The sequence below is a fragment of the Bombina bombina genome, chromosome 1 (assembly GCF_027579735.1).
Source record: "Bombina bombina isolate aBomBom1 chromosome 1, aBomBom1.pri, whole genome shotgun sequence".
Classification (NCBI taxonomy): Eukaryota; Metazoa; Chordata; class Amphibia; order Anura; family Bombinatoridae; genus Bombina; species Bombina bombina.
The window spans coordinates 1,281,877,468-1,281,902,612 of NC_069499.1; the positions used below are offsets into that span (position 1 = coordinate 1,281,877,468).

At 39.3% G+C, this 25,145-nt stretch overlaps 1 protein-coding gene across 1 annotated transcript in view; it reads right to left on the bottom strand.

Annotated features, from left to right (window-relative positions):
- SS18L2 (SS18 like 2) overlaps positions 1-25,145 on the bottom strand; it is a 52,236-nt gene that overhangs the window by 8,336 nt on the left and 18,755 nt on the right. The window contains exon 3 of the mRNA XM_053701472.1: positions 9,370-9,464. Coding sequence (XP_053557447.1) covers positions 9,377-9,464 — 88 coding nt within the window. The 3' untranslated portion in view covers positions 9,370-9,376. The remainder of the gene's footprint in view (positions 1-9,369; positions 9,465-25,145) is intronic.

The following is a 25,145-nucleotide window of genomic DNA, read 5'->3' on the forward strand; positions in this document are numbered from 1 at the left end:
TTCTTAGTCAATTCCATTCCCAGAAAATAATGTACTGCACATACCTCATTTGCGGAGGACCCCGCATGCTATTCCCAGTTTCTGAAGTTACCCCACTCCTCAGAATGTCGAGAACAGCCAGTGGATCTTAGTTACGCCTGCTAAGATCATAGAAAAAAAACGCAGGCAGTTTCTTCTTCCAAATACTGCCTGAGATAGAAAAACAGCACACTCCGGTGCCATTTAAAATAACAAACTTTTGATTGAAGAATAGTTAAGTAAAAACTCCAGCTCCTCTCGCGACCTCCTTCTTTGTTGAGGGTTGCAAGAGAATGACTGGGTATGGCATGTGAGGGGAGGAGCTATATAGCAGCTCTGCTTGGGTGATCCTCTTGCAACTTCCTGTTGGGAAGGAGAATATATCCCATAAGTAATGGATGACCCGTGGACTGAACACACTTAAGAGAAATAAAAAATAAAGCTTCAATAAAACTATTCCATTGGGACACTAAGTACTTGCACTTTGGCTGCGTAAGGGTCTATGTTTAAAATAACGTGTTAGACAAATAACTTCTGAGTCCATTAATATCAAATTAATATATTAAACGTATTTAAAAAGCAGCTGGCACTTGTCATGAAACATACATTTAAGAATTCAAGCACCTTTAATGAATTTAATATGACCACCTTCATGCAAAAAAGAGAGAAATCCAACTGCTATCACCCAACTGAATCATAAAAGTGTTTGATACAAGACTATTTGCATGAGAGCGTAAAACATAGACATAGAAAGTCTAGAGACAGAGCCCAGGTACTGTCCAGAAAGACACTCAGGGACATCTTAGATAGGATAGAAGTGTCTATTTCTGTACTGTCCTGCTGAATTATCTGTGGGTAAAAGTATGAGAATAAATTGAAGTAACGAGTATGCCAAGGGAAAGTGCCTAATGAATATGCATTTAAGAGATAGAAGCAAATGACAAACCTCTACCTAATGACGGTTCTTTAAAAAACATAATTTATGCTTACCTGATAAATTTATTTCTCTTATAGTGTATCCAGTCCACGGATCATCCATTACTTATGGGATATTAACTCCTCCCCAACAGGAAGTGCAAGAGGATTCACCCAGCAGAGCTGCTATATAGCTCCTCCCCTATCTGCCATTACCAGTCATTCGACCGAAAACATGCAGAGAAAGGAAAACCATAGGGTGCAGTGGTGACTGTAGTTTAATGGAAAAATTACCTGCCTTAAAGTGACAGGGCGGGCCGTGGACTGGATACACTACAAGAGAAATAAATTTATCAGGTAAGCATAAATTATGTTTTCTCTTGTTAAGTGTATCCAGTCCACGGATCATCCATTACTTATGGGATACCAATACCAAAGCTAAAGTACACGGATGACGGGAGGGACAGGCAGGCTCTTTATACGGAAGGAACCACTGCCTGAAGAACCTTTCTCCCAAAAACAGCCTCCGAAGAAGCAAAAGTGTCAAATTTGTAAAATTTGGAAAAAGTATGAAGAGAAGACCAAGTTGCAGCCTTGCAAATCTGTTCAACAGAAGCCTCATTCTTAAAGGCCCAAGTGGAAGCCACAGCTCTAGTAGAATGTGCTGTAATTCTTTCAGGAGGCTGCTGTCCAGCAGTCTCATAGTAACCGTATTATGCTACGAAGCCAAAAGGAGAGAGAGGTAGCCGAAGCTTTTTGACCTCTCCTCTGACCAGAATAAACGACAAACAGGGAAGACGTTTGTCGAAAATCCTTAGTTGCCTGTAGATAAAATTTCAGGGCACGGACTACATCTAGATTGTGTAGCAGACGTTCCTTTTTCGAAGAAGGATTAGGACACAAAGATGGAACCACAATCTCTTGATTGATATTCCTGTTAGTGACCACCTTAGGTAGGAACCCAGGTTTAGTACGCAGAACTACCTTGTCTGAATGAAAAATCAGATAAGGAGAATCACAATGTAAGGCAGATAACTCAGAGACTCTTCGAGCCGAGGAAATCGCCATTAAAAACAGAACTTTCCAAGATAACAACTTGATATCAATGGAATGAAGGGGTTCAAACGGAACCCCCTGTAAAACATTAAGAACTAAGTTCAAACTCCATGGTGGAGCAACAGTTTTAAACACAGGCTTGATCCTAGCTAAAGCCTGACAAAAAGCTTGAACGTCCGGAACTTCTGAGACACGTTTGTGTAAAAGAATGGACAGAGCTGAAATCTGTCCCTTTAAGGAACTAGCGGATAAACCCTTTTCTAAACCTTCTTGTAGAAAAGACAATATCCTCGGAATCCTAACCTTACTCCATGAGTAACTCTTGGATTCGCACCAATATAAGTATTTGCGCCATATCTTATGGTAAATCTTTCTGGTAACAGGCTTCCTAGCCTGTATTAAGGTATCAATAACTGACTCAGAAAAACCACGTTTTGATAAAATCAAGCGTTCAATTTCCAAGCAGTCAGCTTCAGAGAAATTAGATTTTGATGTTTGAAGGGACCCTGGATCAGAAGGTCCTGTTTCAGAGGTAGCGACCAAGGTGGACAGGATGACATGTCCACTAGATCTGCATACCAAGTCCTGCGTGGCCATGCAGGCGCTATTAGAATCACTGATGCTCTCTCCTGTTTGATTCTGGCAATCAATCGAGGAAGCATCGGGAAGGGTGGAAACACATAAGCCATCCCGAAGGTCCAAGGTGCTGTCAAAGCATCTATCAGAACCGCTCCCGGATCCCTGGATCTGGACCCGTAACGAGGAAGCTTGGCGTTCTGTCGAGACGCCATGAGATCTATCCCTGGTTTGCCCCAACGTCGAAGTATTTGGGCAAAGACCTCCGGATGAAGTTCCCACTCCCCCGGATGAAAAGTCTGACGACTTAAGAAATCCGCCTCCCAGTTCTCCACTCCCGGGATGTGGATTGCTGACAGGTGGCAAGAGTGAGACTCTGCCCAGCGAATTATCTTTGATACTTCCATCATTGCTAGGGAGCTTCTTGTCCCTCCCTGATGGTTGATGTAAGCTACAGTCGTGATGTTGTCCGACTGAAACCTGATGAACCCCCGAGTTGTTAACTGGGGCCAAGCCAGAAGGGCATTGAGAACTGCTCTCAATTCCAGAATGTTTATTGGTAGGAGACTCTCCTCCTGATTCCATTGTCCCTGAGCCTTCAGAGAATTCCAGACAGCGCCCCAACCTAGTAGGCTGGCGTCTGTTGTTACAATTGTCCAGTCCGGCCTGCTGAATGGCATCCCCCTGGACAGATGTGGCCGAGAAAGCCACCATAGAAGAGAATTTCTGGTCTCTTGATCCAGATTCAGAGTAGGGGACAAGTCTGAGTAATCCCCATTCCACTGACTTAGCATGCACAATTGCAGCGGTCTGAGATGTAGGCGTGCAAAGGGTACTATGTCCATTGCTGCTACCATTAAGCCGATCACCTCCATGCATTGAGCTACTGACGGGTGTTGAATGGAATGAAGGACACGACATGCATTTTGAAGCTTTGTTAACCTGTCTTCTGTCAGGTAAATCTTCATTTCTACAGAATCTATAAGAGTCCCCAAGAAGGGAACTCTTGTGAGTGGAAAGAGAGAACTCTTCTTTTCGTTCACCTTCCATCCATGCGACCTTAGAAATGCCAGTACTAACTCTGTATGAGACTTGGCAGTTTGAAAGCTTGAAGCTTGTATCAGAATGTCGTCTAGGTACGGAGCTACCGCAATTCCTCGCGGTCTTAGTACCGCCAGAAGAGCACCCAGAACCTTTGTGAAGATTCTCGGAGCCGTAGCCAATCCGAATGGAAGAGCTACAAACTGGTAATGCCTGTCTAGAAAGGCAAACCTTAGATACCGGTAATGATCTTTGTGAATCTGTATGTGAATGTAAGCATCCTTTAAATCCACTGTGGTCATGTACTGACCTTTTTGGATCATGGGTAAAATTGTCCGAATAGTTTCCATTTTGAACGATGGAACTCTTAGGAATTTGTTTAGGATCTTTAAATCCAAGATTGGCCTGAAAGTTCCCTCTTTTTTGGGAACCACAAACAGATTTGAGTAAAACCCTTGTCCTTGTTCCGACCGCGGAACCGGATGGATCACTCCCATTAATAAAAGATCTTGTACGCAGCGTAGAAACGCCTCTTTCTTTATTTGGTTTGTTGACAACCTTGACAGATGAAATCTCCCTCTTGGGGGAGAGAATTTGAAGTCTAGAAGGTATCCCTGAGATATGATCTCTAACGCCCAGGGATCCTGGACATCTCTTGCCCAAGCCTGGGCGAAGAGAGAAAGTCTGCCCCCCACTAGATCCGTTCCCGGATCGGGGGCCCTCGATTCATGCTGTCTTAGGGGCAGCAGCAGGTTTCCTGGCCTGCTTGCCCTTGTTCCAGGACTGGTTAGGTCTCCAGCCTTGTCTGTAGCGAGCAACAGCTCCTTCCTGTTTTGGTGCAGAGGAAGTTGATGCTGCTCCTGCTTTGAAATTACGAAAGGAACGAAAATTAGACTGTCTAGCCTTAGGTTTGGCTCTGTCTTGAGGCAGGGCATGGCCTTTACCTCCTGTAATGTCAGCGATAATTTCTTTCAACCCGGGCCCGAATAAGGTCTGCCCTTTGAAAGGTATATTAAGCAATTTAGATTTAGAAGTAACGTCAGCTGACCAGGATTTTAGCCACAGTGCTCTGCGTGCCTGAATGGCGAATCCGGAATTCTTAGCCGTAAGTTTAGTTAAATGTACTACGGCATCTGAAATAAATGAGTTAGCTAACTTAAGGGCTTTAAGCTTGTGTGTAATCTCATCTAATGGAGCTGATTCAAGTGTCTCTTCCAGAGACTCAAACCAAAATGCTGCTGCAGCCGTGACAGGCGCAATGCATGCAAGAGGTTGCAATATAAAACCTTGTTGAACAAACATTTTCTTAAGGTAACCCTCTAACTTTTTATCCATTGGATCTGAAAAGGCACAGCTATCCTCCACCGGGATAGTGGTACGCTTAGCTAAAGTAGAAACTGCTCCCTCCACCTTAGGGACCGTTTGCCATAAGTCCCGTGTGGTGGCGTCTATTGAAAACATCTTTCTAAATATCGGAGGGGGTGAGAACGGCACACCGGGTCTATCCCACTCCTTAGTAACAATTTCAGTAAGTCTCTTAGGTATAGGAAAAACGTCAGTACTCGCCGGTACCGCAAAATATTTATCCAACCTACACATTTTCTCTGGTATTGCAACTGTGTTACAATCATTCAGAGCCGCTAACACCTCCCCTAGTAATACACGGAGGTTTTCCAGCTTAAATTTAAAATTTGAAATATCTGAATCCAGTTTGTTTGGATCAGAACCGTCACCCGCAGAATGAAGCTCTCCGTCCTCATGTTCTGCAAATTGTGACGCAGTGTCTGACATGGCCCTAATATTATCAGCGCACTCTGTTCTCACCCCAGAGTGATCACGCTTACCTCTTAGTTCTGGTAATTTAGCCAAAACTTCAGTCATAACAGTAGCCATATCCTGTAATGTGATTTGTAATGGCCGCCCAGATGTACTCGGCGCTACAATATCACGCACCTCCCGAGCGGGAGATGCAGGTACTGACACGTGAGGCGAGTTAGTCGGCATAACTCTCCCCTCGTTGTTTGGTGAAATATGTTCAATTTGTACAGATTGACTTTTATTTAAAGTAGCATCAATACAGTTAGTACATAAATTTCTATTGGGCTCCACTTTGGCTTTAGCACATATAGCACAGATATCTTCCTCTGAATCAGACATGTTTAACACACTAGCAAATAAACTAGCAACTTGGAAATACTTTTCAAGTAATTTACTATAATATGAAAACGTACTGTGCCTATAAGCACAGAAAAAGTTATGACAGTTGAAAATTAATAAACTGAAAAGTTATAGCATCAAATCTTTGTAAAAAACACAATTTTAGCAAAGGATTGCTCCCATTAGCAAAGGATAACTAACCCTGATAGCAGAAAAAAAATACAGAAATAAACGTTTTTTTATCACAGTCAACTACAATCTCACAGCTCTGCTGTGAGTGATTACCTCCCTCAAAACAAGTTTTGAAGACCCCTGAGTTCTGTAGAGATGAACCGGATCATGCAGGGAAGACAATAAACTTCTGACTGAATTTTTTGATGCGTAGCAAAAGCACCAAAAAAGGCCCCTCCCCCTCACACATAACAGTGAGAGAGATCAGTAAACTGTCATAAATTAAATAAAACGACTGCCAAGTGGAAAAAAATAGTGCCCAAAACATTTTTTCACCCAGTACCTCAGAAAATTAAACGATTTTACATGCCAGCAAAAAACGTTTAACATTAATAAATTGAGTGTTATTAAAAAGCCTGTTGCTAGTCACTGGAATTATAATGTATGCATAAAACTTTAGCCTAATTTGCAGGGAAGTGCCATTCCCCAGAATACTGAAGTGTAAAATATACATACATGACAGCCTGATACCAGTTGCTGCTACTGCATTTAAGGCTGAGTTTACATTATATCGGTATGGCAGAATTTTCTCATCAATTCCATTGTCAGAAAATAATAAGCTGCTACATACCTCTTTGCAGATTAATCTGCCCGCTGTCCCCTGATCTGAAGTTTACCTCTCCTCAGATTGCCGAGAAACAGCAAAATGATCTTAACTACTCCGGCTAAAATCATAGAAAAACTCAGGTAGATTCTTCTTCAAATTCTACCAGAGAAGGAATAACACACTCCGGTGCTATTATAAAATAACAAACTTTTGATTGAAGGTATGAAACTAAGTATAATCACCACAGTCCTCTCACACATCCTATCTATTTGTTGGGTGCAAGAGAATGACTGGTAATGGCAGTTAGGGGAGGAGCTATATAGCAGCTCTGCTGGGTGAATCCTCTTGCACTTCCTGTTGGGGAGGAGTTAATATCCCATAAGTAATGGATGATCCGTGGACTGGATACACTTAACAAGAGAAAGGGACATTAAACACGATCATATTGTAATATCAAATATTTAATTATGTGTACTCTTTCCCATAATTTGATACTACAACAATGGGAGCTTTCTAATTCCTCTTGGAATTGGAAGTACAGACACCAGACACAGGGCTGCTATATTCCACGCAGGCATTGTTTGTAAACTCATAAATAGCCCTGGCATCAGCAGAGGATATTAGATAAAGGGAACATAGATTCTAACACAATAGAGCTCAATGTTTTAGGAACAATAAAACTTTACACTTCAATATTTATTTATTTTATTTCATGTTTCCATTAGAGTATACAATTTAATAAACAAAAATGTCCAATTTACTTTTATTTTTTGCAAGAATACGATTAACAATGTTGTACATCAGTAAGAGCACTAGATGGCAACAGTACTCCAGACATTTTGTATGAGTATAAAGAGGAGGTGGAGAGACCAAACTTTTTTTTTTTTTAATAGAGAGACTACATTTGTAGCACTTATAGGGTTAATTAAAGTATAGTAGATCTCTAACTGATAAGATAAACAGCATAAATTCAGCTATAAAGCCGATTACAACAAGGGGGAAAATGACAACAATTGGTGTATAGAGGGGTTAAACTAAATTAAAATATAAGTTTTATTAGTTTTAAAAAAAAAAAAAAACAACACGATTAAAATAGTGAAGTGTACGTTTAAAACCACTCTTCGGTACCTATAGTAGTAATATCTGAAGTAGTGAACAGGGTGAATGACCAACTAATGATGCAAAAGGCACTTTTAAGTGTTCAATGGAGAATAGCTACATATTATTATGATATGCGACTCTAGATAGTGGCTTTTGCTAAAGTTAATACCCACTCGGCATATATACGATAGTCTGCTCGATGAACCTTGTCTGTGTAATAACCACTGTGTATCACCAGACTATCAAGTGGTTCGTGACCCAAGTACAGGCGTAGCTTAAAAAACTGAATTAGCTGCGAGTTAGCTAGAGTGACATCCTGAACACAAGCCGTAACACACAGATCCAATGCAGGGTTCTATAAATTCATGTCTGGATAATACTGTATTTGAAATAGCGCAGTATCTAGTGCAGCGGGTGTGAATTGCGGCGGGTGTCAGTGCCAAAAAAATATAGTAGCGATTGCTCTGAGCAATTTTGAAGTGCAAACGGTTGAAGGTCAATCAATTAGGTAAATTAATAAGTAAATTAACTAGTACTACATAATAAGGTAGCCTAAGACCAACTAAAACACAGGAGCTCCTAGGAGTCCCATATCATAATAATATGAAGCTGTTCTCCATTGAACACATCATTAGTTGGTCATTCACCCTGTTCACTACTTCAGATATTACTACTATAGGTACCTAAGAATGGTTTTAAACGTACACTTTACTATTTTAATTGTGTGTTTTTTGAACTAATAAAAGTTATATTTTAATTTAGTGTAACCCCTCTATACACCAATTGTTGTCCTTTTCCCCCCCTTGTTCTAATCAGCTTTATAGCTGAATTGTATATGCTGTTTATCTTATCAATTAGAGAGCTACTCTATACTTTAACTCTTGAAATCACTACACAGCACCTCCATCCCTATTACAGAATGACTATTGTAAGCTGTACAAAGGGGGATCTAAAAGCGATGTTTACACAACACAGTAGTGGCATTGGCTTTCCTATATCTTTTATGTAGTACTCCAGACATGTACACACTATATACCGAGATGTGCGCTTCCACAAAATATACCAGGACAACATTTTTTTTTATTATTATTTTTTAAATGTATGCTCCGTCTGAATCATAAAAGATTCATCAAAGCATACCTTAAAGGGACAGCCACCAAAATGAAGTAAAATCTGCAACATGTGTACTGCTAAAGAAATACAGCCAAAACTACCCACAAATAACTAAAATAAATAAAAAGAATAAACAAAACAAAACTAAAAGGATAAGCTGGTGTAGAAAACTAAAAGGGAAGATTAAGGTTTGATGTCCATCCTGGTGGTTCTGTTCCCAACTAAAAATGTGGTATTTGAAGAATCTGGTTCTCAAGAAAATAAAATGGCCTTGCTTAGTAGGGGGAAGATACAAGTGGTTAACATCTTAAACATATTAAAGTATTTTATTAATATTAAAACATTTTTAAAAATTTCAATTTATGATTTTGCCCCAGTATCAATGGGGTTTAAACCCCAGCTATTTGCATATTTTACTTCTCCATGTATTGATAAAATATCAAATAACTCTAAAATTTAGAATTGCGTTTAATTGGTCTGCAGCAACGGCATTTAGTGTTTTCTTGTTATTATGTAACTATTGCTTCAGTAAACACAGCAGCACGTGACAGGAATTAGTTACATGTATTCACCGACTCCATATGACAGTTAACCTGTATATTCTGTATACTCACTGGTTTATCAGACTGCTGGTTTTGTCACGTAATTTGGAGTTGCATCTGCTACGGTGGCCAGGAAAATTAGATTTCTGTGTAAAACCTGCTGATATCTGTAAGATAAAACATGCCCTGTAAAAACTCTAGCTTCTTATCATAGAAACTAGTCAATTTGTCAAACATCACTTGTATCGTGTACTCAATATACTTAAAAATGGATATTAAAATGCTAAACATCCTATTATGCATTTTTTTTTAGCAACTCACACAAGTAGTATTAATGTGGTGGACTGATATCATATATACATAGATATAGAAGATATTTATGCCACACGCTACTCTAAAGTATTCAGGACTCCTTCCCCATATATACTCTCTCCTTCCTACTGGCATAGTCAGCTAGGACCTGTATGGTGAGAGGAGAAAAAGGATCATCCAGGAAAAACGATGGAGACAACTAGGCGGTGACATACTTGGGCTTTAGAGAATTTCCAATATGAGAATTGGGGGGGGGACATAATTTATGCAAGGACACACCTGATAAATTCATTTCTTTCATGGTGGCGACAGTCCACAAGCTTGTTACTGATAGGATATAATACCCAAGATGATGAAGTCCATGAGTAACAATAAAGGGAGGGATATAATGAAAAACAGCTATTTTTGCTGACAAATTAAATCCAAAAAATAATTGAGTTTCTTAAAAAAAAAAAAAAAAAAACATAATTTATGTAAGAACTTACCTGATAAATTCATTTCTTTCATATTGGCAAGAGTCCATGAGCTAGTGACATATGGGATATACAATCCTACCAGGAGGGGCAAAGTTTCCCAAACCTCAAAATGCCTATAAATAAACTGAATTGTGGGTGTGGTGAGGGGTGTAACGAATAGCCAAGCAGTGGGTTGATAAAGAAAGGAGTAACAAAGGAAATTTGGAAATAATTGTGCTTTATACAAAAAAAAAATCATAACCACCATAAAAAGGGTGGGCCTCATGAACTCTTGCCAATATGAAATAAATGAATTTATCAGGTAAGTTCTTACATAAATTATGTTTTCTTTCATGTAATTGGCAAGAGTCCATGAGCTAGTGACATATGGGATATCAATACCCAAGATGTGGAGTCTTCCACTCAAGAGTCACTAGAGAGGGAGGGAATAAAACAAAAAACAGCCATATTCAGCTGAGAAAATAATCCACAACCCAAAAATAAGTTATTTTCACTTTTGAAAGAAAAAAACTTAAATCAAAAAGCAGAAGAATCAAACTGAAACAGCTGCCTGAAGAACTTTTCTACCAAAAACTGCTTCCGAAGAAGCAAATACATCAAAATGATAGAATTTAGTAAATGAATGCAAAGAGGACCAAGTGGCTGCTTTGCAAATCTGATCAACTGAAGCTTCATTCTTAAAAGCCCATGAAGTAGAGACTGATCTATTAGAATGAGCTGTAATTCTCTGAGGCGGGGTTTGACCCGACTCCAAATAAGCTTGATGAATCAAAAGTTTCAACCAAGAAGCCAAGGAAATAGCAGAAGCTTTCTGACCTTTCCTAGGACCAGAAAATAAAACAAATAGACTAGAAGTCTTCCTGAAATTTTTAGTAGCTTCCACATAATATTTCAAAGCTCTTACCACATCCAAAGAATGTAAGGATTTCTCCAAAGAATTCTTAGGATTAGGACATAAAGAAGGGACAATTTCTCTACTAATGTTGTTAGAATTCACAACCTTAGGTAAAAATTGAAAAGAAGTCAGAAAAACTGCCTTATCCTGATGAAAAATCAGAAAAGGAGACTCACAAGAAAGAGCAGATAGCTCAGAAACTCTTCTAGCAGAAGAGATAGCCAAAAGGAACAACACTTTCCAAGAAAGTAGTTTAATGTCCAAAGAATGCATAGGTTCAAATGGAGGAGCCTGTAAAGCCCTCCGAACCAAATTAAGACTCCAAGGAGGAGAAATTGACTTAATGACAGGCTTAATACGAACTAAAGCCTGTACAAAACAGTGTATATCAGGAAGTATAGCAATTTTTCTGTGAAATAAAACAGAAAGAGCGGAGATTTGTCCTTTCAAAAAACTTGCAAACAAACCCTTATCCAAACCATCCTGAAGAAACTGCAAAATTCTAGGAATTCTAAAAGAATGCCAGGAGAAATTATGAGAAGAACACCATGAAATGTAAGTCCTCCAAACTCTATAATAAATCTTTCTAGAGACAGATTTACGAGCTTGTAACATAGTATTAATCACTGAATCAGAGAAACTTCTATGACTTAGAACTAAGCGTTCAATTTCCATACCTTCAAATTTAATGATTTGAGATCCTGATGGAAAAACGGACCTTGAGATAGTAGGTCCGGCCGTAACGGAAGTGGCCAAGGCGGGCAACTGGACAACCGAACCAGATCCGCATACCAAAACCTGTGTGGCCATGCTGGAGCCACCAGCAACACAAAAGACTGTTCCATGATGATTTTGGAAATCACTCTTGGAAGGAGAACTAGAGGTGGAAAGATGTAAGCAGGTTGATAAAACCAAGGAAGTGTCAGCGCATCCACTGCTTCCGCCTGAACATCCCTGGACCTGGACAGGTATCTGGGAAGTTTCTTGTTTAGATGAGAGGCCATGAGATCTATCTCTGGAAGCCCCCACATCTGAACAATCTGAGAAAACACATCTGGATGGAGAGACCACTCCCCTGGATGTAAAGTCTGGCGGCTGAGATAATCCGCCTCCCAATTGTCTACACCTGGGATATGCACCGCAGAGATTAGACAGGAGCTGCATTCCGCCCAAGCAAGTATCTGAGATACTTCTTTCATAGCTTGGGGACTGTGAGTCCCACCCTGATGATTGACATAAGCCACAGTTGTGATATTGTCTGTCTGAAAACAAATGAACGGTTCTCTCTTTAGTAGAGGCCAGAACTGAAGAGCCCTGAGAATTGCACGGAGTTCTAAAATATTTATTGGTAATCTCGCCTCTTGAGATTTCGAACCCCTTGTGCTGTCAGAGACCCCCAAACAGCTCCCCAACCTGAAAGACTTGCATCTGTTGTGATCACAGTCCATGTTGGGCGAACAAAAGAAGCCCCTTGAACCAAACGATGGTGATCTATCCACCATGTCACAGAGTGTCGTACATTGAGATTCAAGGATATTAATTGTGGTATCTTTGTATAATCCCTGCACCATTGATTCAGAATACAAACTGTAGAGGTCTCATGTGAAAACGAGCAAAGGGGATTGCGTCCGATGCTGCAGTCATGAGACCTAAAACTTCCATGCACATAGCCACTGAAGGGAATGACTGAGACTGAAGGAGCCGACATGCTGCGACCAATCTTAAACGTCTCTTGTCTGTTAGAGACAGAGTCATGGACACTGAATCTATCTGGAAGCCTAAAAAGGTGACCCTTGTCTGAGGAATCAAGAAACTTTTTGGTAAATTGATCCTCCAACCATGTTTCAGAAGAAACAACACTAGTTGATTCGTGTGAGATTCTGCAGTATGTAAAGACTGAGCTAGTACCAAGATATCGTCCAAATAAGGAAACACCGCAATACCCTGTTCTCTGATTACAGATAATAGGGCATCCAGAACCTTTGAAAAGATTATTGGAGCTGTTGCTAGGCCAAATGGAAGAGCAACAAATTGGTAATGCTTGTCTAGAAAAGAGAATCTCAGAAACTGATAGTGTTCTGGATGAATCGGAATATGAAGGTATGCATCCTGCAAGTCTATTGTGGACATATAATGTCCTTGCTGAACAAAAGGCAGAATAGTCCTTATAGTCACCATCTTGAAAGTTGGTACTCTTACATAACGATTCAAAATTTTCAGATCCAGAACTGGTCTGAACAAATTTTCTTTCTTTGGTACAATGAATAGGTTTTGAATAAAACCCCAAACCTTGTTCCAGAGGAGGAACTGGCATGATTACCCCTGAAGACTCCAGGTCTGAAACACACTTCAGAAAAACCTGAGCTTTTACTGGATTTACAGGAATGTGTGAGAGAAAAAATCTTCTCACAGGAGGTCTTACTTTGAATCCTATTCGATACCCTTGAGAGACAATGCTCTGAATCCAATGATTTTGGACAGATTTTATCCAAAAATCCTTGAAAAACCTTAATCTGCCCCCTACCAGCTGAGCTGGAATGAGGGCCGCACCTTCATGCGGACTTAGGGGCAGACTTTGGCTTCCTAAATGGCTTGGATTTATTCCAATTTGAGGAAGGCTTCCAACTGGAAGCAGATTCCTTGGGAGGAGGATTGAGGTTTTGTTCCTTATTCTGACGAAAGGAACGAAAACGATTAGAAGCCTTAGATTTACCCTTAGGTTTTTTATCCCGAGGCAAAGAAACTCCTTTTCCTCCAGTGATAGTTGAAATAATAGAATCCAACTGAGAACCAAATAAATTATTACCTTGGAAAGAAAGAGATAGTAATATAGATTTAGATGTCATATCAGCATTCCAAGATTTAAGCCACAAAGCTCTTCTAGCTAATACAGCTAAAGACATGGATCTAACATCAATTTTGTTATCAAAAATGGCATCACAAATAAAATGATTAGCATGTTGCAGTAAGCGAACAATGCTATATATGTCAGAATCCAATTCATGTTGCGCTAAATTTTCCAACCAGAAAGTTGATGCAGCCGCAACATCACCCAAAGAAATAGCAGGTCTGAGAAAATGACTTGAATATAAATAGGCCTTCCTTAGATAAGATTCAAGCTTCCTATCTAAAGGATCCTTAAAGGAAGTGCTATCTTCCATAGGAATAGTGGTACGTTTAGCAAAAGTAGAAATAGCCCCATCAACTTTGGAGATTTTTTCCCAAAACTCTATAGATTTTGCTGGTAAAGGATACAATCTCTTAAACTTTGAAGAAGGAATAAAGGAAGTACCTGGCTTATTCCATTCCCTAGAAATCATATCAGAAATAGCCTCAGGAATAGGAAAAACACCTGGAGAAACCACAGGAGGTTTAAAAACAGCATTTAAACGTTTATTAGACTGAACGTCAATAGGACTGGTTACCTCAATATCCAAAGTAATTAACACTTCTTTTAATAAAGAACGCATATACTCTATTTTAAATAAATAAGTAGATTTGTCAGTGTCAATATCTGAGGAAGGATCTTCTGTTTCAGATAGATCCTCATCAGAAGAGGATGAATTATTATGTTTTTGGTCATTTGAAATTTCATCAGCTAAATGAGAAGTTTTAAAAGACCTTTTACGTTTATTAGAAGGTGGAAATGCAGACAAAGCCTTCATAATAGATTCAGAAACAAATTCTTTAAAATTTACAGGTATATTATGCACATTAGAAGTTGAAGGAACTGCAACTGGCAATATACTATTACTGATAGAAACACTATCTGCATGTAAAAGTTTATCATGACAACTATTACAAATGACATTCGGTGGAATAATTTCTACAATTTTACAACAAATGCACTTAATTTTAGTAGAACCGATGTCAGGCAACAATGTTCCAGCAGAAACTTCAGAGACAGGATCAGATTGGGGAATCTTGCTCAATGTAAGAGAAAAAACAACATATAAAGCAAAATTATCTATTTCCTTAAATGACAGTTTCAGGAATGGGAAAAAATGCAAAAGCATAGGCCTCTTGATAGAAAAGAAAGCAGGAGGCCAACAACAATGGGGTATTAAAATAATGAAGAAAAATTGGCGCCAAATATGACGCACAGCGTAACGGAAACTTTTTTGGCGCCAAAAATGACCGGAAATGACACACTTGCGTCACTAATGACGCTGCAGTGTGAAAGGTCTCGACGTCACGTATGACGCCGGAAATGACGAAGTTGCGTCAAAACGTAATTTCCCGCGCCAAAAAAGTTCGCGCCAAAAATGACGCAATAAAGTCTAACATTTGACGCACCCGCAGGCCTAATACCCGCAAATGGAAAAGTAGTCAAATTGAAAAAGACTAAACCCCAGGTAAGAAACAAATTTCTTAAAGTGTTTATATTCCCAAATATGAAACTGACAGTCTACAGAAGGAAATACATGATCCTGACTCATGGCAAATATAAGTACAATACATATATTTAGAACTTTATATAATTTGCATAAAGTGCCAAACCATAGCTGAGAGTGTCTTAAGTAAATGAAAACATACTTACCAAAAGACACCCATCCACATATAGCAGATAGCCAAACCAGTACTAAAACAGTTCTTTAGTAGAGGTAATGGTAAATTTGAGAGTATATCGTCGATCTGAAAAGGGAGGTAGGAGATGAATCTCTACAACCGATAACAGAGAACCCATGAAAAAGACCCCCGTTAGGGAAATCATCGTATTCAATAGGTGATACTCCCTTCACGTCCCTCTAACATTCGCTGTACTCAGAGGAATCGGGCTTCAACAATGCTGAGAAGCGCATATCAACGTAGAAATCTTAGCACAAACTTACTTCACCACCTCCATAGGAGGCAAAGTTTGTAAAACTGAATTGTGGGTGTGGTGAGGGGTGTATTTATAGGCATTTTGAGGTTTGGGAAACTTTGCCCCTCCTGGTAGGATTGTATATCCCATATGTCACTAGCTCATGGACTCTTGCCAATTACATGAAAGAAAGAAAAAACCCACCACAACTTTAATTATAGGCACTAGAATCAAACTGAGACAGCTGCCTGAAGAACCTTTCTACCAAAAGCTGAAGCATCAAAATGGTAAAATTTTGTAAAGGTATGCAAAGAGGACCAAGTGGGTGCTTTGCAGATTTGATCAACTGAAGCTTCATTCTTTAAAGCCCAAGATGTGGCAACTGATCTTGTAGAATGAGCTGTAATTCTCTGAAGTGGAGACCGACCTGCCTCCAAATAAGCTTTGTGAATCAGAAGTTTCAACCAAAATCCTAAAGAAATGGCAGAGGATTTGACCTTTTCTAGAACCAGAAAAAAAAAACACAAATAGACTAGAAGTCTGTCTGAAATCCTTAGTAGCATCAACATAATATTTCAAAGCTCTTACCACATCCAAAGAATGCAAAGATCTTTCAAGAGTATACTTAGGATTAGGACACAAGGAAGGAACAAGAATTATTGTTGTTAAAATTTACAACTTTAGGCAAAAATTTTAAAGAAGTCCGCAAAAATGCTTTATCTTGATGAAAAATCAGATGAGACCCACAAGAGAGCAGACAATTCTGAAAAAAAAACACTTTCCAATTAAGTAGTTTAATGTCCAAAGAATGCATAGGCTCAAAAGGAGGAGCCGGCAAAGTCCTTAATACCAAATTAAGACTCCAAGGAGGAAATAGATTTAATAACAGGTTTAATTTGTATCAAAGCCTGGACAAAACAGTGAATATCAGGAAGATTATTAATCTTTCTGTGAAATAAAACAGAAAGAGCAGAGATTTGTATTGGCAGACAAACCCTTATCCAAACCATCCTGAAGGAACTGGAGAATCCTAGGAATCTGAAAGGAATGCCATGAATAATCTTGTGTAGAACACCAAGAAATATAGGTTTTCCAAACCTCGTGGTAAATTTTCCTTGACCCAGGTTTACGGGCCTGAATCATAGTTTTAATCATGGAGTCAGAGAAACCTCTATGACTCAGGATAAAACGTTCAATTTCCATGCCCTCAAATTTAGAGATTTGAGATCTCGATGGAAGAACGGGCCTTGAGACAGAAGGTCTGGTCTTAGAGGAAGGGGCCAAGGCTGGCAACTGGACATTTGGGCAAGGCCTGCATCCCAAATCCTGCGACGCCACGCTGGTGCTATTAGAAACACATAAGATTGTTCGATTATGATCTGGGTGAAGAGAACACTACCCTGGATGTAAAAATTGCCAGCTGAGATATTCCACTTACCAATTGTCTCATAGCTAGGGGACTGCGAGTTCCCCCTTGATGATTGACATATGCCACTGTAGTGATATTGTCTGTCTGAAAACGAATATTAGGTTACCTCTTCAATAGAGGCCAACCATGAAGAGAGCCCAGAGTTCAAAAATATTGATTGGGAACCTCGCCTCTCGAGGATTCCAAACTCCTTGTGCTGTCAGAGACCCCCCAGACAGCTCCCCAACCTGTAAGACTTGCATCTGTGGTGATCACAGACCAGGTAGGATGAACAAAAGGAGGCCCCTTGAATAATAAAGTGGTGGTTTAGCCACTAAGTCAGAGAGAATTGAGTGTTGGGATTTAAGCATATCAGTTGTGATATCCGAGTGTAATCCCTGCACCATTGGCGCAACATGCAAAGCTGAAGAGGTCTCATATTAAAATGAGCAAAAAGGGGATTGCTTCCGATGCTGCAATCATGAGACCTAAAACTTCCATGCACATAGCCACTGAAGGGAATAATAAAGAATGAAGGTTTAGAAAAGCTGAAACCAATCTCAGTCGTCTCTTTTCTGTTAGGGATAGAGTCATGGACACTGCATCTATCTGGAAACCTAAAAAGGTGACCTTTGTCGGAGGAATCAAGAAACTCTTGGGAAATTGATCCTCCAACCAGGTGTTCGAAGAAACGACAAAAGCTGTGTCGTGTGAGATTCTGCTAAATGAAAAGATTGAGCTAGTACCAAGATATCGTCCAAATAAGGAAAGACCGCAATACCGTACTTTCTGATTACAAATGGAAGGGCACCAAGAACCTTTGAGCATATTCTCGGAGCTGTTGCAAGGCCAAATGATAGAGCGACAAATTAGTAATGCTTTTCCAGAAATGAGAATCTCAGAAATTAATGATCTGGGTGGATTGGGATGTGAAGCTAAGCATCCTGTAAGCCTATTGTGGACATGAAGTGACCTTGCTTAACAAAAGGAAGAATAGTCCTTATAGTCACCAATCTTGAAAATTGGGTCTCTTACAAATCAATTTAAACTTTTTAGATCCAACATTGGTCTGAACGAATTTTCCTTCTTCGGGACAATGAAAAGATTTGAATAAAAAACCCAACCCCTGTTCCTGAAGAGGAACTGGGACAATTACCTACAAGAGTTCTAGATCATTTCAGAAATGCTTGGGCCTTTTAGTACATGGGAAAGAATCTTCCCATGGGAGGCCTTATTCTGAATCCAATTTGATACCCCAGAGAAATTATATACTGAATCCACTGATTTTGGACAGAGTCTGCCCAAAATTATTGAAATAGCTTTAGGTCTGCCCCCACCAGATGAACTGGATTGGGGGCCGCACCTTCATGCTGGCTTGGGGGCCAGATTTGGTTGTTATACGGCTTGGATTTTTTCCAAATTTGGAGATGGTCTCCAATTATAGCCAGAGGCTTTAAGGGAGGGAGCAGTTTTCTGTTCTCTATTCTGACAAAGGAACGAAAATGATTAGTAGCTTTAAATTTTCCCTTCGATTTTTTTTGTCTTTTAAGATAAACTCCCTTTCCCCCAGTAATAGTGGAATTAATAGTATCCAATTGAGAACCAAAAAAGGTTTTTACCTTAAAAAAGAGACGGTAATCTTGTTTTAGACACCATGTCAGCATTCCAAGATTTAAGCCATAATGCTCTTCTAGTCAGAATAGCTAAAGACATAGATTTGACTTTAATTTTCATATAAAAAATAGCATCAGAAAGAAAATGATTTGGGCGTTGAAGTAAAAGGATAATGTTAGATAATTCAGGGTCTGAAGACAACTGCTGAGCTAAATTGTCTAACCAAAAAGTAGAAGCAGCAGCAACATCCTCAGCCATAGATATAACTGGTCTGAGAATATAGACAGTATGTAAATATGACCTAAGATAAGATTCACTCTTCCTATCTAAAGGATCTTTAAAAGAAGTGCCGTCTTCCATAGGAATGCTAGTACATTTAGCAAGAGTGGAAATAGCCCCATCAACCATAGGGACTGTTTCCCAAAATTCCAAATAAGCAACAGGCAAAGGATACAATATTTTAAACCTAGAAGGGGGTGAGTGGCCTTAATTATCCCCCCCCCCCTCCCATCCCCTAGTATGAAACCTTCCCTTCCCCCTTTTTTTTTCCTTCTCTCTACTTTGCTCTCTTTTCTTTCGTCTTTTATAGCTCAGCGTTGACCTAATGGTAAATTTAATGCCCCGCATTTCAGCACACAATGGTTAAATATCAATGCTGGTAAGAACAGTTCTTTTATGTTTTGGTGTAATATCTGTAACCTATAAGTCCATTCAGACAAACAAACAGAACAAAAATAAGGCCATCCCTCTTTCTATGGTGAGCCACTGATATTTTCCTTTGGTTGCACCGGAGGGTCTCAGATAACTATGGACAATGGACTGTGCCGCTCAGAAAACCCTACAATGGATGTCTATATTTTGTAAAACGTGGCATGTTGAAAATATTGCACTGTATACCCATGATACTTGTATACCTGTTCTTATTGTTATTTTTGTCAATTGCCTGAATAAAAAATATATTTATTTTAAAAAAAAAGAAAAAAAAAAGGGGGGAGATATACAGCAATCACAGAGATAGCATCTGGAATAGGAAAAACTTCAGGTGTACTAACAGTAATCTTAAATACAGAATTTACACCATTACAACATTTATTATCAGGAGGTTTAGACTCCTAAATACACAAAGTAAATACAACTTCCTTCAAAACTGAGCGAATATGTTCAATTTTAAAATGTATATTTTTTTTTGTTTATTAATTTCTGTGTCTGATGTAGGAACCTGATCAGTAGAAGATACATCAGATGAGGAAAGAAAGACGCTGAGTCCCAAAGTATATATCCATATATTTATTGGATCCGGGCCTTAAAAGATACATAAAAGGTGTTCCCTTTGATGCGTTTTGCGCATGCGTACATGCGCTTCAGAGAAGATACATCAGTATGCTTTTGGTGAGTACAAAATTCACATTGACTTAGGAAAAGTTTGTAAAGTCCTTTTAAGTTTATTTGAAGGTGTAATAGGAGTCATAGCCTTCTCTATGGCTGCAGCAATAAAATCTTTCATTTCTGCAGGAATGCCTTTTGCATTAAACTGAGATGGAATAACAGTGGATGCATTTGTATTCATAGAAATATTATCAGCATGTAATATTTTTTTTTTTTTTTTTAAATATGTTTTTTTATTGAGGTTATCAAGACATACAAAAGACAGCTGGGCTACAACATTCAGAAAAAACAAAAACAAAAAAAAAAGAGATGTCACATTTGACCAAAACTTGCAGTATTCATATTCCGCTAAAGAAATAATGATGACTTTCAGAGCTCAATAGTACATATCAAAAGCAACAGTCTATCTCTAAATTATAAGAACCTAAATGAATGTTAAGCCTATGCAAAAGAAACCTCTTTTTCTATGGTATATAGTGGGTTAGTAGGTAAGGGGGATGCAGCGGGCAAGAGCCGCTCGAGTGGAAATAAAGGGTCTTAGTATTAGTAAGCAGTTGCCTTTAGGATAATATAAAATAAAAACATTCAATACAAGCAAAGTAAGAGACTAGTACATATGCCAATAAACACACATTCTCCCTTGGATAGATGCCCTAGGTAAGGATTAAAAGACAAGCATAGAGATAACAATTCTGTGTCACCTAATATTCATATACGAGATCTATGTGAGGTTCAAGTGTAGTATGGAGCCTATAATTGTAAAATAAAAGCACTAAGCTTGTCTGTTGGGCAGTGTCATAACTAACTCAGCAGTAACATATGGGAGAAAGTGATAACATAAATATTGTATCTAGTCTTCCAATACTGAACTATGAATAGTGATGTGCAACTATTAGATGTATAGGGGCTCTCAGGGTGCTCAAGAGACAGGAGGAAATTATGGCCAATCATGTTAAACCATGGTGCTGTAAGGTTAGTAGATAGCTGTGAAAATGTATCCACCCTTTTGCTGAGTAGGTGGAGTAATAGCAGGGATTTCTATGACCATGAGCAGCTAAATAGGATAAACTAATAGCCTAGTAGTGTCTGTTAATATACCCTATTAACTTATATTAGGTGTAGCAACCTACAGAACCTTATGACTAATGGCGCTCAGTGTGGTGGGCAGCTAAATTAACTAGTATAATAGTAATATGAGAGAGTTGGTTCCCCTCTGGTTTGGCCCCTCACTGGTTGAGACGAAATACGAATACAGGAGTTAAATGGAGGTGGGGGGGGAGTATAAATGCGTGGTTCTATCTTAAATAGAGTTATAGAGCTAAAAGCGCTCACAGGTGAACACTATGTAAATATGTGGGAATGGGATATACATAACCAGCTAATAGCTTTTTATAATTGGCATAGTTTAAACTGATAGCCACCTATGTAAGGATGAGAAAGTCCTAATGACCAAATGTACACAAAACAGGTTAACTATCAAACTGAAGTGGTCAGAATATAAACACTCATAGGTATGACTTAACAGACTTAACTTTGAGGCTTCCCTACAAAAGAAAAAGAAAGCAAATAAAATAACGACAATTCAGCTGCAGTGAGAGTCACTAGCTTCCAAAACACAGGTGTCAATGTAGGGGAGACAACGCAGAGAAAACCAAAAGAGCTCTGCAAATACTAAGTTTATAGGAAGCCTTTAACCTATTCCCAGTCTGCATAAGTTCAGTGTCCCAAGGGTAACGATTGAAGGGTTCAGTAACCTGTGGGTCGTTAGCTGTAGTATTGCTACACAGTCAGGGGAGAGATTGTGCGTTCTCACCACACTCCGTTGCAGAGGATCTCTAACACTGGTGTCTAGAGCTATAATGAGGTCCCATTCAGTGCCCGGCAGATCGGCCGCATCTCCCCAGGCCATGACTGAGACCAAGTTCACTTTGTTTCGAGTCCAGTGTTCGGGAGCGGTTAGAGGAAAAGGATCACCGTCACTAACATGTTGCTGCTTAGCCTGTGCGTCACTCGGTTCCACAGCGCCTATGTGGCTAAGATCACTGATTGATTCCTGGATGGGCTGGGGTTCAAAAAAAGGGTCAGTGTCTACAAACTGTTTAGTGTAGCGTCTGACCTCTCTGCCCTGCTAGTGCTGTTATCTTCCACTGTGCGCTGCATACGTGCCAGAAGTGAGAGGTGATCAAAGTGCCTCACCATTTTATTTTCCAAGACAGCTAGCAGAGTCCCTATTGTTGCGTAGCATTCCTCCTCCATGACAGCTGAAGTCATCCGAGAGCCCCCGGTAGGAGAGTTAACTAAGGGATGTTGTGCTGATAACCCCCAGCACAAGGGGGGGGGGAGTCTGTAAGGCCTGCAGCAATGCACTACAGTAAGGCCCAACGATCCGGAGTGTGCGTTAAAAATATATCTCAGATAAAAGAAAGGTATCAGGAGGTTCAAAGATTGATACGAAGATCTTCTTAGTTGGAGATATCAAATTAGATGGCTGCAGTTTGTAGGAAAAACAGCAAATTTGTAGGCATTGTTTGCTCCGCTTTCATTTATGCTGCCGTCCATGTTGGTTGCTAGACACGCCCCCCCCAGCATGTAATAATTTATTAAAACAGAAGCCACATAATTGAGCTGAAGAATTTAAATCAGTTTTTTTTTTTTTTCAACAAACTTAGCTTTGGTAGAAATATGTTCATGCAGCTCAGTTTCTATAACATCAGAGGCAGTTTCAGTTTGAGACATCATGGCAAAAAAATGTAAACAAAAATGAAAAGTAACAGTTGCAAAAATATCACATTCTCCTTAAATACAGCATATTTCAGGAATGGCAAGCAAAGAATATCAAAAAACGTTAGTTAACATCAATGATTAATAAAAACAAGCGTTATAGCTCGCTAAAAAAATATGAGAGCAGAGTGAAGTGGGAGCGGCTTTTTAAACTAGATTAAAAGGCACAAAAATGTTTGCGCTGGAAAAAAGGTGCGAAATGACGTGTCATAACGAGGCAAATAGCGTCATCACATGCGCGATGTTGCTTGCAAAACTGAAAAAAGAACCTCTGAGAATGCAGAGGTAGTAATGGCCTAAAGGTTTTTAAATAATAAATAAAACCCCCACAATCAAATTTCTGAGCAAAATTTCAAATAATGATACTGTATTTCATGACACTTAAAGGAACATAAAAACAACCTGTCTCATGGCAGATAGAGATAGAGAGATATATAGATATCGAACAACAGCTCATCAGCTAGTTCTGTGGCAATTTACCACCCGGAAACAGCCTCTTTTACACCAGTGTGCTTTTCACAAAGAAAAACTTTCCTGAAGTATATCAGTCTGATCCCGCCAATTAAGGTCAGTCCAGCCCCGAAATACCAGGCAATTCTCCTCTGAACAAGGAATACGACAACCCCAGATCATCATTTCGGCCTCCTATGGGCCTCGTCAGTGAGGTGCAGCCACATTCTTCTAAGCACACTGGGCAAGGAGTCCACTTCTGGTTTCCTCCCATCACGTATAGGGAGACTTCCCCAGGGTCATATTAATTTGCATACAAAGAGAGAAGCGCTCTACCAGGGACGAACAGCAGCTCATCAGCTAGTTCTATGGCGATTAATTTTTTTCAGCGAAAAATGGCTGTTTTTATTTTATCCCTCCCTCTCTAGTGACTCTTGCGTGGAGTTCCACATCTTGGTTATTGCTATCCCATACGTCACTAGCTCATGGACTCTTCCCAATTACATGAAAGAAAACATAATTTATGTAAGAACTTACCTGATAAATTCATTTCTTTCATATTGGCAAGAGTCCATGAGCTAGTGACATATGGAATATACAATATTACCAGGAGGGGCAAAGTTTCCCAAACCTTAAAATGCCTATAAATACACCCCTCACCACAACCACAATCCAGTTTAACGAATAGCCAAGTAGTGGGGTGATAAAGAAAGGAGTAAAAAGCATCAAAGGAATTTGGAAATAATTGGGCTTTATACAAAAAAAATCATAACCACCATAAAAAGGGTGGGCCAATATGAAAGAAATGAATTTATCAGGTAAGTTCTTACAAAATTATGTTTTCTTTCATGTAATTGGCAAGAGTCCATGATCTAGTGACGTATGGGATAGCAATACCCAAGATGTGGAACTCCACACAAGAGTCACGAGGGAGGGATAAAATAAAAACAGCCATTTTTCACTGAAAAAAATTAATCCACCACCCAAAATATAAGTTTATTCTCATAAATGAAAAGAAAAGCTTAAAGACATAAGCAGAAGAATCAAACTGAAACAGCTTCCTGAAGAACTTTCTACCAAAAACTGCTTCTGAAGAAGCAAATACATCAAAACTGTAGAATTTAGTAAATGCATGCAAAGAAGACCAAGTTGCTGCTTTGCAAATCTGATCAACTGAAGCTTCATTCTTAAAAGCCCACGAAGTGGAGACTGATCTAGTAGAATGAGCTGTAATTCTCTGAGGCGGAGCTTGACCTGACTCCAAATAAGCTTGATGAATCAAAAGCTTTAACCATGATGCCAAAGAAACGGCAGAAGCCTTCAGACCTTTCCTAGAACCAGAAAAGATAAATAGACTAGAAGTCTTCCTGAAATCTTTAGTAGCTTCAACATGATATTTCAAAGCTCTTACCACATCCAAAGAATGTAAGGATCTCTCCAAAGAATTATTAGGATTAGGACATAAGGAAGGGACAACAATTTCTCTATTAATGTTGTTAGAATTCACAACCTTAGGTAAGAATTTAAATGAAGTCCACAAAACCGCCTTATCCTGATGAAAATATCAGAAAAGGAGATTCACAAGAAAGAGCAGATAATTCAGAAACTTTTCTAGCAGAAGAGATGGCCAAAAGGAACGACAATTTCCAAGAAAGTAGTTTAATGTCCAAAGAATGCATAGGCTCAAATGGAGGAGCCTGTAAAGCCTTCAAAACCAAATTA